Source organism: Grammomys surdaster, unplaced genomic scaffold, assembly GCF_004785775.1.
Source record: "Grammomys surdaster isolate TR1022 unplaced genomic scaffold, NIH_TR_1.0 125846, whole genome shotgun sequence".
NCBI classification, from domain to species: Eukaryota; Metazoa; Chordata; class Mammalia; order Rodentia; family Muridae; genus Grammomys; species Grammomys surdaster.
In genome coordinates, this window is record NW_021620672.1 from 3,228,856 (window position 1) to 3,245,491 (window position 16,636).

At 46.1% G+C, this 16,636-nt stretch overlaps 1 protein-coding gene across 1 annotated transcript in view; it reads left to right on the top strand.

The window, feature by feature from the left end:
• Positions 1-278: 278 nt before the first annotated feature.
• Positions 279-16,636, top strand: part of LOC114640630 (phosphatidylinositol 3,4,5-trisphosphate 5-phosphatase 1-like) — a gene marked incomplete at its 3' end in the record, with an annotated part of 47,547 nt that continues 31,189 nt past the window's right edge. Inside the window, exons 1-2 of the mRNA XM_028789584.1 lie at positions 279-527; positions 14,772-14,835. Coding sequence (XP_028645417.1) covers positions 385-527; positions 14,772-14,835 — 207 coding nt within the window. The remainder of the gene's footprint in view (positions 528-14,771; positions 14,836-16,636) is intronic.

A 16,636-nucleotide genomic window follows, 5' to 3' on the forward strand; every position in this document is an offset into this window, starting at 1 on the left:
CAGTCATGAAACCTTATGCTAAAAGAGCCTTTTCTTCCCCCATGTGGAACTTTGGCTGATAATGGACACTTCTGTAGGTTGAGTCCCATTCAGGGGAAATAAAGAGCCAGTGAGTGAGAGGGTGGAGCAGGCAGCCAGCGCTGGGCTGGGTGGGAAGGTAGATATGCCCCCCCCAACTTGGTTTCTATAATGAGGAAGTTCTCTGCAGCTCAGTTTCCTCTCCCTCGCTGAGCGCCTGAAACAGGAAGTCAGTCAGTTAAGCTGGTAGTAGCAGCAGAGGCAACTTCAGAGAGGCAACAGGCGGCAGGTCTCAGCCTAGGGCTCTTAACTACTTTGCTGGAGTGTCCGTCCTGGGAGTGGCTGGTGACCCAGCCCAGGAGACCCATGCCTGCCATGGTCCCTGGGTGGAACCATGGCAACATCACCCGCTCCAAGGCAGAGGAGCTACTTTCCAGAGCTGGCAAGGACGGGAGCTTCCTTGTGCGTGCCAGCGAGTCCATCCCCCGGGCCTATGCGCTCTGTGTGCTGTGAGTACCCCATCTCCTCCCAACTGTCAGATCCAGGGACCTCTGAGGGGTGGATCCAAAGGGGGACCCCTGTAATGGGGGTTTGAGTTATGTCACAGAATGATGGGACCTGACTGGTACTTTGTTACCCTGTGGAGAGGGTGAAGGTAGGGGCAGCATCTGAGGCCCACTTTGGACCTTGGCTTTGGAGTTCCGGGAGCCTGTGTTATGACAGGCTTGTGTGGTGTTAGGGCTCTCCAAGTATGACTCTGGGCCTCCCCCACACTGCAGCCCTCCATGACCTGTGGTGTCAGGGGCCTTCTCCTTTGCCGGCTCCTGTGCTGGATTCAGGGATCCTCACTCAGCCAGGAAGAAACTCAGGCCTCTCTGGTGGAGAGCGCATTGGAAAGCATCTTGGTCAGCTCAAGTGTCAGCCAGGGACTCAGTGAAGGGCAACTGTGGCAAGAGGGATTCCTTCCTCTACCCTAGTATGTGGTCTGAGAGCTAATTCTATTTGGGGAGCTGAGTCTGGGGTACATTTCATCAGGAAAGGATTCCTCATGCAGACATTTTATTCTAGGCTGCAAGGACATAGGAAGCCATAGAGCTGCTCTTTGAGTAGGTCTCTGTCCCTCCTTGCACTCAGCTCTGTACCTACCTATCTGGGTTTCTACCTCAATAGGTTTCCCCCACAACCCAGTGTGAAGATGTTGCTGAATGTGCTGGTTATCCTAACGACAGAGGAAACAGCCACTTGCTGAAGGTTCCTTTTTAACACTCTGTCCATCTAGCATCTGAGGAAGGCTGTCACCCCTATAGCCCTGTGATCTGACCTTCTCCGGGCTTTAGGTTGGAGCAGGACAGGAACACAGTGTCTACTTGAACAGCACAGGTAGCATCTGATAGATTGTCCCTGGACTGAGAGAAAGATCTTTCAGAACAGCTAGGGCCCCCATATCTTCATGCAGGAGGGAAGTGGGTGACTGACCACAGACTGTTCTGAGCTCTGACTCATGTTGGGACCTGCTGTGCTAGGCATTTGTTGGCTGGTTTCATCTTCAAGAGAGTCAGGGGTATGGGTTCTACGAACACCTAGACCTGCAGATAAGGACCATGAGGCTTGGACAGGTTACTGACAGCTGAGGATCAGGTTGTTTGCTCCCAGAGACCACCAGCTTGTTCTGCCTACTTCCTCCTACCACCATCAAGCCGGGCATGCCAGTGGACTTGGGTGGAAGCAAGAGGGGTTAGGGCATTCCCAGAGTTGGGGGGCAGGGACGCTAGAAGCCACTATAGGCTCACGGCTGGCTGAGCATCTTGTGCTGGTGGAGTTAGCAGCCAGCTTTCTGCACACCCACCAGCATGTTTCAGGAGAAGCACGGCAGGTGGCCTGGACCTCCCCTTAGCACTGTCCCTTGAGGAATCTACCAGTGAGCAGTGAGAGGCCCCAAAAGGACAGAGGGCAGGAAGGTACTTTTCCGTGTGTCACAAGCTCAGTCTGACTCCTCTAACCCAGTTACATTTTTTCTGCCCCAGTGGGATTTGAGCCAAGGGCAATTTTGTTGGGAGTTGGCTATGGGCTGAGAGATGGTTGTGCACATTGGTTACAAACATGGTATGGGTTCCCTTAAACTAAGCTGCCAGCATCTGAAGGCTGGAGTCAGAGCAGAAGGAGCCTGAGCCAAGACCAAGGGGTCTTGGAGACCCTCAGGCAGACAGGCCTTTCTTCTTTACCTATCTCCCCTGTCTCAGCCGTCTTAAGTTCCTGCAAAGCAAAGATGATATGGAAATTTTCAAATTAAAGCAATGACTACCACAAATTCAGCATATGATGTAAAGCATCCAAAAAAAAAGCTAGAAAAGTATACTTTTTAATTTGAAAAATTGTTAGAAGCCAGCCGTTTAACGCAAAGAGACTTAACTTCCTGAAAAAAAAAAAAAAACCTTCACATCCTTACTTTCCCCTGTTCCCTGTGAATGATGGAACCTTGCCCACCTCATCCCTGCCCCCTCGACATCTGCCCTGACCAGAGTCCAGGCTCCTGCCAGAGAAGATCAAGTCAGCAGCTTCAGGACAGCAACAAGGTCGTGGTCAAAGATGGGGCTGCAAAGGAGAGATGGGGCATGGGGTGGACGTGGGATACAGGACAGTTGAGTTTCTTTCAGTTTCAGAAGTGATACGTTTGTCGAGTGTGCTGTCTTGCTGGACATCAGCCAGTCTGTGTAGACTCTGGATCATGCAGCTGTGGGTTAGCTGCTGCTGGGGCTTTATCCCTGTCCCTTCTTGTGACCGAAGGGACAGCAGCAGAGACCCTGTGCCCGTGTTGGGTTTGTTTGGCACTCCGGGAGGAACGCATCACTGTGAGGAGCAGACATAACAGGGGAGAGGGAGGTAAATGCTTAAAGACAAGGTTGTGATTCAGTACCACCCACTTGACAGAGGAGCGCACATTCACCCCACACCCTGACCCTCACCCTGACCTTTGTTTCCTTCAGAGAGATCAATCTTCTCACCACCGAGCAAGAAGGCTTTTATTTCTTCTCAGTCACCACTCAGAGAGCCTTGATTTAGGGGAACCTGGAGTTACACTGGAGCCCCAGAGCACCGGCCTGGGGAGACCTTGCTAGTATGATTGGAGATCTGTTCTACCTTCCTTAAAAGGGAATGTGTGCCCTTCTAAGTGGGGCCTGTGTCTCCTTCACTCATTTCTACTCAGTTCCTCCGTGGTGAGTCAGCTACCTTCCAGGGAACCTGTGTGGGGTATCGGCCAGGTGGATGGAGACTTTTTAAGAGGCTTATGCGGCTCCCGAGCAGGGACAGCACAGCTGCCTGGTACTGTGTGTCGCAGAGAAGATAATGCTTCTGAGGGTAGCTCAGCCGATGCAGGATCTGCGGGTCATCCCAGTAGCTTCTTTTGCTGAAGCTACACAGGAAGAATTTGAATGATGACCCAGCACTTGGAAACAACCTTCTCTATTTAAAAGAAATGACCAGGCCTAGACACAGCCCACTTTCCATTAGGTCAAGTTGGCTGCTGTCTGTGTGAGTGGCATTTCTCCTGAACCACTCTGGTGTGATGCAGGGAGAATGTGGTTGCTTTTGGTCCAGCCCGATATGTGAGGGATTCCCTCAGCAAGTGGCCTTCCATAGTGGTGGAGTAAGGCTTCATCCTAGGTATAGAATGCCAAGGCTTATGAGGTTTGGTAGCTCTAGCAGTGCAGAAAGAAAGGAGGAAAGGCATGGGACATTTACAACCAAAACTACCCTTGGAGAAGGCATTCTAGTCTTTTGAAAGAAATGGTGTGACCAGCCACTGGTAGGAGGGCAGGCACCGAGCCTGCTGGGGTGATAAAACAGGTTGTGGTTTTAGGACTAACGGAGAGCAGGGTGAGGACTATTCACACTTGTTCTTTGGTGGAAAGAGAACTGCAGAGAAGGAGCTGGTGAGGGTGGAAACACCTAGCAGAGGGGTCAGGGCATGGATTGTGCCATGAGAGGGAGAACTGTCATCTCCCCTCCCCCAACCTCCTTTGAAAGTGTCTATAAGGTTTCTACAGCATGATGATGGCTTTTGTGCAAACACAGTGTGGTATTGTTTTCCATATCTGCCATCGAAGGCAAATGAGGGAAATACCTGCATAGGCAGAAGCCAGAGCTGAAGGCCTATGGGCTCTTGACATCTGCTTGACATGAGAAAAGGTCTTTCTTTGAGAAGGATGTTCTTGAAGACTCGTTGTGTCCAAGACTAGGAGGGAGGGCTGAACCCAGGAGGGCCTATTTAAAGCCTATTGTATCATTTATGTAAGTGACAGAGTGGCTACGATTCTGCCTGTGCCCAGCACCCTGGAGCTGTCTTCCCAGGTACAGGGTAGGCACTGGCTTAGGTGCATTTTTCAGCTCTGCCTACCACAATGTTACTTCTTAACATTTCCATCTCTCTAGGACACGAGGCTCTTGCCTCCCTGGCACAGAGATGGAACAAGAACTCTGCTATTGTTCCCCAATTCATGCCAGGCCATGTGGGCCCAAGGAGCAAGACTCTGGAGCTGCCTAGAATCTCTTACATCATGTCGGCAAGACACCTAGAACCTCAGCTCTAAAGTGAGACTGGCCAGACCCGTTCACTGGCTTACAGTGCTTCAGCAGAGGTTAATGCACACACTCTAAAGTCACCTGTCCACATTCTGGTTTGTGGTTCAATGGTCCTTAGTAACTGTCACATAGTCATGCAACCAACACCGCCATCTAATTATTCTCAGAAGGACACCCCTTTTCCCCCATACACATGAACAGCTGCTTGTCACTCCCCTTTCTTCTGACCTCTGGAAAGAGCCAGTCTACTTTCTGTCTCTAAGGATTTGCTTGACTCGTGCATTTTGTGTATGTGAAATTATATGGCGTGTAGCTTTTGATATCTGAATTTGTCCACTTGGCATAATGCCTTTAGGCTCACCTAAATTGTAGCAGACATCTTTGATAACCCATTGTACAGATACACCACAATCACCGGTTGAATGACTTTTGCCCTGTTTTTACTTTTTGACTCTTGTGAATAATAGTTGCTGTGAACAGTCATCAACCAGCCTTTGGGTGGATGTCTGTTTGCAGTAATCTTAGATGGTGAGAAGCAGGGCTGGGTCACGTGGTGATTTCATGTTTAGCATTTTGAGGAATTGCTGAACTCTTGTACTCAGCAGTGGCTCTAACCAGCTGTTGATGGTCTAGTTTTTCTACTAGTTATTATCTGGTGTGTGTGTGTGTGTGTGTGTGTGTGTGTGTGTGTGTACATTTGCAAATTGTGTGTATGTCAACCAAAGGACAACTTCAGGAGTTAATTCTCTCCTTCTACCATGTGGGTCCCAGGGACTGAACTCAGATAGTCAGGCTTAATGGCAAATATCCTTACCCTCGGAGTTATCTTATCAGCCCCATCATTTTGATTTCTTTATTTAAGAGGCTCTCAATGCCCTGGAACTTATGAAGGTTAGATGGGCTGGTAAGAGAGGCACCAAACCCAATTTGTTGTTAGTGATAGTCGGTTGCTTTTTAATGTACAGACTGGGCATCAAGCTCAATTTCTTATCCTTAAAAGGGAAGCACTTTATCAGCATGTATGCCCCAAACTCCTCACTTGTTTGTTTGTGAGCTATGGTCTCATGTAGCCTAGGCCAGCCTCACTCCCTAATGTAGTCAAAATTGGCTTTGAACTCCCAATCCTCCTGCCTCCACTTCCCAAGTGTATTCACCCCCATATCTGGCTGTCTTTTTATTCTACCCAGCTTAGGGGCTGCAAAGCAGCACAGCATCTAACTGCGGTTTTAGTTTGTATCCTTAAAGTTAATAACACTAATGGGTCATTTATATGCCTTATTTGGATAGCTATCTGTACAGTCTTTTCACACTGAAATAGCTATACCATTTTGAGGATAAGATAGGAAGACGGGAGTAATGTGGATATCCCATAGCCTAGCCTGAGATAGACTACAGTAGGTGCTTTGCATGTAAAAATACAGATGACCATTAGTTTTTAGAGCTGAAAGCAACCAGTGATATCTCAGAAGCAGAGGACCCATCTGTGGAGAACTTTCCATGACAAGAGAGGGGAGCTGTGACAGTGTCACTTCCGGGACTTCCTGGAGGCCTCTGGGAGACACGAAGCTGTCATGTGGGGCCTCCACAGAGGAAGTGCTCAAAGTGACTGAGGCAGGAAGAGGACTTCAATGACGCAAGAGTGTCTGGTGGCTGCTGAGGCACTGGGGTTGACAGCCTGGAAGCCTGGGGAAGGAGGGGCCTGGGCACAGACACAGGAAGAAATGTCTAGAGGACTGGTGGATGAGGATGAAGTCTAGGAGAGAGGCTGGCCCCCATGACCTTCTGACCCTAGCTCCAACTTAGTAAAGAGGTGCCAAAGTCCTCTAGTCTCTAAAACACTAGTCCCGACACAGAATGTGCTATGGGAGAGAGCCCCATATTGGTAACTGTGGTGGGCACTTGCCCTTTGGAAGAGAGAGTAATGTAGGTAGAAAGAAGGAGCCTATGAAATGTTTGGGGTCAGATAGATTACAAACACTACAGATTTGCCATCTTGTAGAGTTGCCTCTGAACCTAGTGTGCATGCTCTTTTTGTCTCTGTTACTTAGAAACCCATCAGATTGGGCTAGAAAGATGGCTCAGTTGGTAACATGTCTGTCTGTCTTGCAAGAAAGTCAACCTGAGTTCAGTCTCCACAGCCCACATGATGCATGTTTGTAATCCCAGTTCTCGGAAGGTAGAGACAGGAGGAGCCCTGGGGCTCGCCGGCCAGCCAGACTAGCTGAATTAATGAGTCTCCGATCATGTCTCAAGACAAACAAACAAACACCAAAACAACAATAACAACAACAACAAATCCTAGAGGGTGTCTGGAAGAGGACACTCAAGATTGTTCTCTGATCTCTACTCGAGCATTTAAGTATGTTTACATGTGCCCCTACACACATACATGGGGACATACTGTTAACATGTACCAGAACCCATCAGTTTGGGTTTACTTTGCAATTGAAATAAGACTGTGGAAGGCTGGCCAAAGGAACCTCTGTAAAAAGAGAGTGCCCGTGTGGCCCTGCCGCTGGAGTAGGCAGTGGAGGGGTGGGCAGACCTGGTGACAAACAGCAAAGTCTTCTTTCAGGTTAACAGTGGTGTTGGCTGTGTGTGATGGAACACACATGTGACTGCACACTCAGAAAAGCTGAGGCTGGAAGATTGCTGAAAGTTCCAGATCAGCTTCCCAGGCTATGTAGTGAGGCCCTGGCTCAACTTAACTCCCACAATGAGTTAAGAATAAGTAAAAAGTGTAAAATAGACAAGCAACAAATCATCACCCAATCACCGAGAGACTAGCACAAGCCACGTGAATTTATGATGTGTCTTCTCATTCCCATTTCTGTCACATAATATACATATATACACTATCTATCTATCTATCTATCTATCTATCTATCTATCTACACACACACACACACACACACACACACATATATGTACACATCATCTTTCATTTGTGGTCTGGGGTTTCCAACAAGAACAACTTTTCCTTCCTAGTTAGAATTTCTTCCTAAACATCACTCGTGCTGGAAGCATGGGCTTCTCTTCCAGGATGTTTCATGCTTTATGGAATGATTCTTTGACTGGCATTTACATTACCAGCACTCTTGCTGTAAGTGTGTGGCAGCTGCAAGGAAGGTCTTCCAGCAGAATTGTTACATATGTTACTGGTTACAAATCCCTACTGCAGTTAGATCACCGGCAGGAATCTTCTTCAAAGACTAGATACAGAATGGCAACTTGCTTTCCAGAAAGTTTGACTTAATTTATGCTTCTGGCAAGCAGCATGAGAGAATGCCCACCTCCTTCCAAGATCCTATTCTACAGATTGTTACTTTTAAGGAAATTGGAGTCATAAGGTGAAGGGTCATTCGTGATCCTTTTAATTTGCTTTTGTTTGCTGATCTTGTTTGAGAGGCTTGCTATCCATTTTCTTTTGTCCTCTATTCTCTTAGCTCCTTTTCTTCAATTAAAACTGTGGGTAGCTTGGGAAGAAGGATTGTGATGAGTCCCAGGCCACCATGGATTGTATAACGAGGTCTTGTCTTAATAGAAGGTGGAGTGGGGCTGGAGATATAGCCCAGTGGTTAAGTGCTTGCCTACTATGTGTGAGGTCCTAGGTTCTATCCCCAGTACCAACGAATGCTGCAAACTTTGTCATCTGCCTATGTGAGTTATTTATGTCATGTTTGTTGCAAATACATCTTCAGGATGGTCTGCCTTTAAACTTTATATTCTCTGACATGGGAGAACCACAAATGTTTGCAAAATCTATCACTTTGTTTTCTTCTGGACTTCTTCCTGGGATTTCTAACACAGAGACTCCTTCTGCATGCAGAAATCCACTCATAAAGGTTAAGCCTGGGTCTTTGTAGCTCATCCACCTGGGTTAATGGAGGAACCTCCAGCAGTTTACCAAATTACACTGGGCCTCAGCCTCATCACCTGAAAAGCAAGCACGAGAGGATCTATGTGATAGAATTGTTACCTGTGTTGATGTGTGTGTCTGCATCATGTATCATGATACAAACAGATGCGGCAGCTGTGGTTGTCACTTCCATATGTTTTATTGTTCACATTGAAAGCTAAATCTTATTGAACTTAACTCAATAGATGACGAGTGATAAAGATTTGTGTGTCTCTTCCTCAAGTAACCATCTTTTCCCAACCTCTTAGTAAATGACTTATGCTTTTTCCCACTATGATTCCTTTGTTTGCCATATACTAAGCTCTTTCTGGGTTGTTTATCTGTCCAAGAATATCCCCCCTACACCACTAACATTACAAAGACATAAGCATAATTTTTAAAAATGATTTGGGATTTTTATTTTTTATATTTAATTGTTTTCCCAGGGAAAGCAGATAGTAATACTTTTCAACTTGGACAAAACTTGCTGTTGTGCCTTTTATTGGGATGGCAAGAAATCCTAATTTAAGCCGTGAGCTTGGCAGTCTTACTGCGTTACCTCTTTGATTGTGTAATAGTTTGTAATTGTAATTTGTTTGATTGTGTAATAGTTTTTCATACAGCCCCTGAGTGGTTTTTGTCTGGGTCTCTCTGATGACTTTTATGTTTTTGTTACAGTTGTGAATGACACATTTCCCTTGCACTTACTGGTTCGTGATAACAAGTTGCCTGCATAGAATTTCATGCTTTCATCTTCTATTCTGTTCCTTTCTTTGACCATTCCTCATTCACCTTTCAGCTGCTTCTCCTGTCTTTTCTTTTTAAAGATGTTTTGTTATCTGTGGTGTGTGTGGTACCATTCGTGTACACAGATGTGTGCACACATGTTTGTGTTTGCCTGCGCATGAGGCGGGAGGCTAGATGAGGATATCCTGATCCATCACTCTCTGCCTTGTTCCCTTGAGATGGCTTTCTCACTAAGCATGGGGCTTGCTGATTTTGGCTTTGCTGACTGACCAGGTCCAGCAAACCTTCTAACTGTGCCACCCACCCACTCCCACCTCAGCACTGTATTTATAGATGTATGTTATTACACTTCAATTTTCTTAAATTTTGAGGCAGGGTCTCACTGTACATCCCTGGCTGGTTTAGAGATGGGCCTACTTCCCAAGATCCAGTATTCAAGGCACACACCACCACACAGGCTCTCTGCCCTGCTTTTTAATGTGGGCTCTGGGGATCTAAACTCAGGTCCTTATGCTTGCACAGTGAGCACTCTTACCCCCTGAACATTCTCCCCAGCCCCAGCTTTTCTGAATAGGCCTCCATCTCATCTGCAAATCAGGATTGTAGTGTTTGCTTCCAAATGCTTACAACTACTTTCTCAAATTTTATAGCTCATTACATTTGCCTGTATTTTTAAACTAATATAGTGACGACTGTTGGAAAAAGAAAATGTCTACCTTAAGGAGAACCTCACATACCCTGCTACCGGGTTGCCTTTTGGTCAGGGCATTTTATTACAAGCACCAGAATGGAATTGGGACATGTGGGTTCTGGGAATACAGACACCCACCAGGGCCTCCCCATGCTGTTTTGAAACAAGAAATTTATTTAAGATAGAGATAGCTCCTTTATATCCTTTGTTGGGTGGGGACCCTTTTTTTGAGTGGTATTTTTTCACAGGTCTGGTGATTCTTCTTTTTCTGACAACTGGGAGCTGGGGGAGACAGCTTCTTTTATAATCAAAAGTCCATTTTTGCCCAAATTATATTATCAAAGAAAGAAAGAAAGAGAGAGAGAGAGAGAGAGAGAGAGAGAGAGAGAGAAAGGAAGGAAAAGAGAAAGAAAGAAAAGAATAAAAATAAAAAGACTAAGAGGAATAGAGATGAAAGACCCACCAAACCAACAAGCCCCGTGCAGTATTGGGCCAGGTGGTAAACTCTGACAGGCAGGCAGGCAGACAGACAGACAGACAGACAGATGGCTTGCTTCTGAAAGCCTTACTCCCATGTCTTTGCTTAAAGCTTTAAGTCAAGAGAGACCACTTGGGTCCCTCCTGCTGTGGAGGGTTCTCTCCTGGTCTCTCCTCAGCCTCTCACCTATTGGCTACCTGAACCCTATTCTTGTTTTCTCTCTTTTGGAGGGGCCCAAGTAAGCAAGAGATGGCCTCTGTTAATGCATTGGTTCTTAGCCCTGTGACTCCAGTGTTCTCTAGGTTGAAGCAGTAGGGATAAATACTCTTGCTTGCTGGGACTTAGGTACATTTTCTCTTATTCTGTACTAGCCAGTATGACTTGCCTCCCCTCTTTATTGGTGTGTATAGGGACAATGTTACTATGTAGCCCAGGTTGGCTTTGAACTCTCTATCCTCCTGCTTCAGCTTCCCAAATACTGTGTTTCTTTTTTTCAGTTTCTAAAACATCTTTAAAAAGGCCAGGTGGGTTTTTCTCCTACACTTGATTAAATTTTTCTGTTTGGAGCCTCCACGTCTTTATCTTTCTGTCTCTGAGCCCATGTGTTTCACAGGCTCCTTGGGGCTATTCCATAACTAGCTGCTCTCAGCCAAAGACAGCCATTCTCACGCTCCCTCCTTTGCTTAGGAGGAAGGGTCAGCACTCCTGAGAAATAAGGCCAGGTCAGATCAGGGCAGAGCTGGCTCTACAGTTCCCCTGGCTCTGTACAGAGTTGAGCCTAGGAGCCATGGGGATGGGTGTGGTGGAGATTCTCTGTGCTCCAGTGATATCTCTGAGAGGTGAGATGATATTGGCCAGAGGGTGGTAATATCGACCTGGCCTGTGGAGATTAAAAAAAAAAAAGTAAATTTATATGGCTACAGAAGGTAACCAACAAACATTGTTGAAATAAATATCAAAATCCATGGTAGCATAGATCTGAGTCTTGTCTGATAATAAGCCCAGGAGGACATAAATACACACACACACACACACACACACACACACACACACACACACACACACACACGACAAAGACGTAGAAAGGAATTCAAAGAAAAAGAAACAGAAACAGGCAAGAACAAGAACAAACCAAACCTTTCTCACAGAGAGAGGCAAATTAAGGCAAGCAGTCCTTGTTCTCTTCCCCTCTCAGATTTGAAAAGATTAAGAGATCTGATAAACCAGTCAGCAGGCTGTGGGGAAGTAGACACTCTCATATCCGTTAGGAGGAACTAAAAAAAAAAAAAAAAAAAAAAAACAACCAACAGTCTCACTGGATGGCAGCTGGCAGTCTTTATCAAACTATAAAATGCCATCAAGACATGGTGGCTCGCACCTGACATCCCAGCACTTGGGAGGCTGACACAGGAGAATTATCGAGTTAGAAGCCGACCTAGGCTACATAAAAGTTTGTGTCCACGCAAACCTGTTTGTAAAGTGCCTATGTCTTTCTGTCTGGTTGACTCTGTCTAGTTAGTTGTTTATCCACAGTAACTAGCAAATCCTGACATGTGTGGTGTCCAGTGTGAGCCAGGCACTGTTCCGAAGGCTTTCAATACATGAATGCATTTAGTCTTTCCAGCAACAAGTAGATATGGCATTGCTATCACCTCCATTTTACAAAGAGTAAATGAAAACAAAGACTTCAGCCATGTATGCACGGATGTAGCCATGTATGACACAGGGATGTAGCCATCTACATAAACACGGATGTAGCCATGAATGTACACACAGATGTAGCCATGTATGTACACATGGATATAGCCATGTATGCATGGATGTAACCATTATGTACACATAGATGTAGCCATGTATGCACACACAAATGTAGCCATGTATGTACACATGTATGTAACCATGTATGTATACATGAATGTAGCCATGAATGTATACACAGATGTAGCCATGTATGTACACAAGCTACATGAATGTTTGTTCACTGTAACATCCTTACACAGGCAAAACATTCAAAATAACTACCACCATCAGGCCCCCCTGGTCAAAGGCATGACAGTACATATGTATGGTAGAATGCTGAGAACACCAGCAAACCATCTCTGTCATGCGTCTCTTGGTCACCTCCCTATTGCTATGAAGAGACACCACAACCAAGGCAACTTATAAAAGAAAGGATATCTTAGAATTCACAGTCCATAATCATTCCTAGGGTTAGAGTCCATGATTATCAGAGCAGGGACCATGGAAGCAGGCAGGTAGCTGAGAACTTACATCCTGGTCCTTTTAAACCTCAATGTCTACCCCGAGTCACACACCTCCCCTACAAGGCCACACCTCCTAATCTTTTCCAAACAGTTTTACCAACTGAGGACCAGGTGTTAAAACATATGAGCAGGAGGAGGGGGGGGGACATTCTCATTCAAATCACCACAATGTGGAAGATCTTGATAATATTTTATGAAGAAAGCAAACTTTACAATAATGTAAACAGTATAATTTATGTATTTAAAAAAATTTTAGGGGCTGGAGAGTTGGCTCAGAGGTTAAGAGCACAGACTGCTCTTCAAGAGGTCATGAGTTCAATTCCCAGCAACCACATGGTGGCTCACAACCATCTATAATGAAATCTGGTGCCGTCTTCTGGCCTGCAGGTGTACAAACAGGCAGAACACTGTATACATAATAAATAAATAAATCTTTAAAAAAAAAAATTTTAAAGATACACAATCTTGTTATGTGTGTTTTTTAGAAATATTTTACAAATAAGACTAAGCCTAAGAAAGTCATGGGATGGAGGAGATATATACTTTTTTCATTTTACATTTTCTGTGAGTGGCTTCTTTTTTAGTATATGATCTTTTTGGTGTTTGGTCTTCGAGCCAGTCTCATATAGCCCAGGCTGGCCTCAAACTCCCTAGCTGAGGATGACTTTGAACTTCTGATCCTCTTGCTTCCGCCTCCTGAGTACTGGGACTACAGGTCACCATGCCTGGTTTATGATGGGAACTGAGCGTAGGGCTTCATGAATGTTAGACAAATACTACCAACCAAGCAATGCACCCAGCCCTCGATATAAAACTTAAACTGAGTTAAATAATAGCATACGTGAAATTGTAGTGCTACGTGGCATGTGGAAGGAGTTAAGTGACTTTTGTATGGTTTATTTTTATATCATGGGTGTATTTCCTGCATCTATGTATGCGTACTATATTCATGCAGTGTCTGTGGAGGCCAGAAGAGGACGCTGGATTCCTGGAACAGGAATTAAAGTTGGGTGCAGGCCTCTATGTGGGTGCTAGAAACTGAACCCAGGTCCTCTTGGAAGAACAGCAAGTGCTCTTAGCTACTGGCACTTCCCTCCAGCCTCCTTAACTCTCGTTTCTAGATTGGGAGCATTGTGTTGTTGATAGAGTTTTGCACCCCCTGTCTTTGGGCAATAGGGACACCTAGCTTTCACTGTTCATGAGAACCCCAAATGGAGGCAGAAGGGTAAGAGGCCATTCTAGCAGGATTACAGAAGAGCTGGTGATAGTAATGTTTCCCAAAACTGCTCACAGCTTGCCAGGCTCAGCTGTGGGGCCAATGGACTCCTGAGGCCACCAACAGATGCCCCCATGGCCACCATGCTGCCAGATACCAGATGGCTGGAGACTGGTCACCTAGAGCCCTTCCCAGAGATTCCTCAGTTTTAACAAGTTCTTCCTTTCAGAGATTCTAGGAAGGTAAAAAGGCCTGGGATTCTTAAGCCAAAGAACATAGTGCTTCTAGAAAGAGAAGGAGCTCTTGGCTGGTTTGCACTTCCTCTACAGAAACAACCAGAGCTTTCCAACCCGGTACAAATCTCAGTGTCTCAAGAGGTAGGGCCCATTTCAGGAAGAAGGAAGCCGTAAAGCAAGGAGTCCAGGGGGAGGAGCCAAGTGTGGGAATGAGGCCTCAGCAGAAGGTAGGTACTGGGGAGCCTCCCTTTGCAGTTGTACCTGAAAGCTGGTCATCATGACATGAATCTTGCTGAGCTTCTGGGAGTTTTAGCTCTTCACACACGTCTCTTGCTCCATTCTCTATGACAATGTGGCAGCTAAGGGGTTGAGAAAGCTCCTCTAGATGGTAGAACAGTTAGATCAGACCACATAGCTATCTAGCAGTGATGTCAATGGTCGCTCTCAGTGTGCTGAGGGGCAGGAAAGCAGTGTCATATACAGGGCTTTGAGACATCAGGTTCAGCTCTGCCTCAGAACACCATCAACCTCGACATTGACAGGTTTTGTACGCAGACTCCCCAAGCTGTGTCAGACAGCCCTATTCTCTCTGGCTCTTCGTTTTCCTGTGCGGTTTCTAATGTCGTCTTTGATTTATTTCAGGTTCCGGAATTGTGTTTACACTTACAGGATTCTTCCCAATGAGGACGATAAATTCACTGTTCAGGTAAGTCCTGAACCGACTTGTGCTTTCTCTGAGAGAAAAATGAAAAAGAGAAAGGAAAATCAGGTCTCCCAAGTAGTCTCAATGGCAAGGACCTGGTAGAGCTTAGCTTTGTTCTCCCAAAGCTGTGTGTTTGGGGAACTCAGTGAATAATGGTGACTCTTCATAGATGACAGTCATAAGATGGTAATCACATATGCCAAGGATTGTTGATGGCCCATGGCTGTAAAAAGGACACAGTGGTGAAGGAAAGCCAAGCCAGTGGCTATGCCTTGATCCATTCTTTTGTTTGGCTACCACAGATGAGCAAATGTCAGTGGCCCAGGAAGCAGCAGAGGGAGGTGAACTTCCAAGAGAGATGGGAGATAAGATGAGACAGTGCCTTTAAATTCCCATAGCTCCCTTCTGCCCGACGCATCTGTCATGGCATCTGGATCACTGTAAAAAAGACAAAATATACAAAGCCATAAACGAACTTATTGATTGGTTGATGGGTTATGCCACAGTGTGTGTATAGAGGTCAAAGGACAACTTTCGGGGGTTCTAGTTCTCTCTTTCTGCCATGTGGGTTCTGGGGATTGAACTCAAATCCTGAGGCTTGGGTGGCAAGTGCTTTTACCGACTGAGCCATCTCACCAGCTATAGCTAGACTTTAAAAGGGAAACAAACAAACAAAAATGTCAGCAGTGCCAATCAAAGCCTGGGAAGACCACCCTTGCAGAGTTTGTGTGACAAATCCAGGGGCCTAGTCTGACCACGGCGTGTGGCAGCTGAGTGATGGGGAAGACAGGGAAGCTGGGTTTTGCCTGGCTTTGTTAGGAAAGCGTGGGAGTGTGAAGAAAGGAGGTGACAGCCTTGCTGTCCTCAGTAGAGGAGAGGGCTGTGTGTCACTAAGGTCACAGCGACCATAGTAAGAGCCACAGCATCATGTGGGACACATCTGTGTGAGCAAAGCAGTAAGGGAAGACAAGCATCTAGGCACCGGGTCACCAGAACTAGGAATAAAGTCTTCAGGGTTTTGCTGAAAAGAAAGAAGTGGAAGGGACAGGCAAGGCATGTTGGTGGCTTCCGAAACATGAAGCGAATGATGACTTGTTTAGGTCAAAGAGGTAGACTCACAGCTGCCTTGATGTAAAGGCAGTCCCCGAGCAAAACCCCCCAGAAACATGAAAGAGAGAGAAGTTATGAACAGAGAGAAAGCCTTGCAGGGCAACTCATGGTGGAATTCAAAAGAAACCACCTCCGTACTTCCACCAGCCGCTTCATCCAGAGACTGAGACTCGAAGGGGACCAGTTCCATCCAGATGTGACAAAGCTTCCTTCTAGGGGGAGGGTCTGCTCATACTGAGCTTCATGGGAGAGGCCAGTGTGGACCACTGTGGGCTGGAGTAATGCTCTGCTGCACAGCATAGCAGTCAGGCTGAGCACAGCTCATGCTTCTCCTTCTCTCTCGTGTGTGCATGAACACCAGGTCAGATGGAAGGTATAGTCTAGGGGTCAGGAAGTCCCTGTCCAAGCCCAGTCATTGGTGGAAATCACCAGAACAGATCTAAGCACATGTAAGCAAACATTCTCTTTAAGGTTAGAAGATGTTCGTCATTTGAATACTTTCTCAGATGTGGACTCCACAACCTCCTGAGGACATGGCTGGCTCAGGGAGGGTGGCTTAGGCACGTAGTAAGCTTTCATGGTCTCTGCTTTTTTTATCCAAACCTAGGACTGTGTGAACTTTGCCTGGTGGCATGGTGTCCTTGGCAGGTGGCTTCCCGCTAGGAGTCAACTCTCTTAAGTTAAAAGTTAGTCG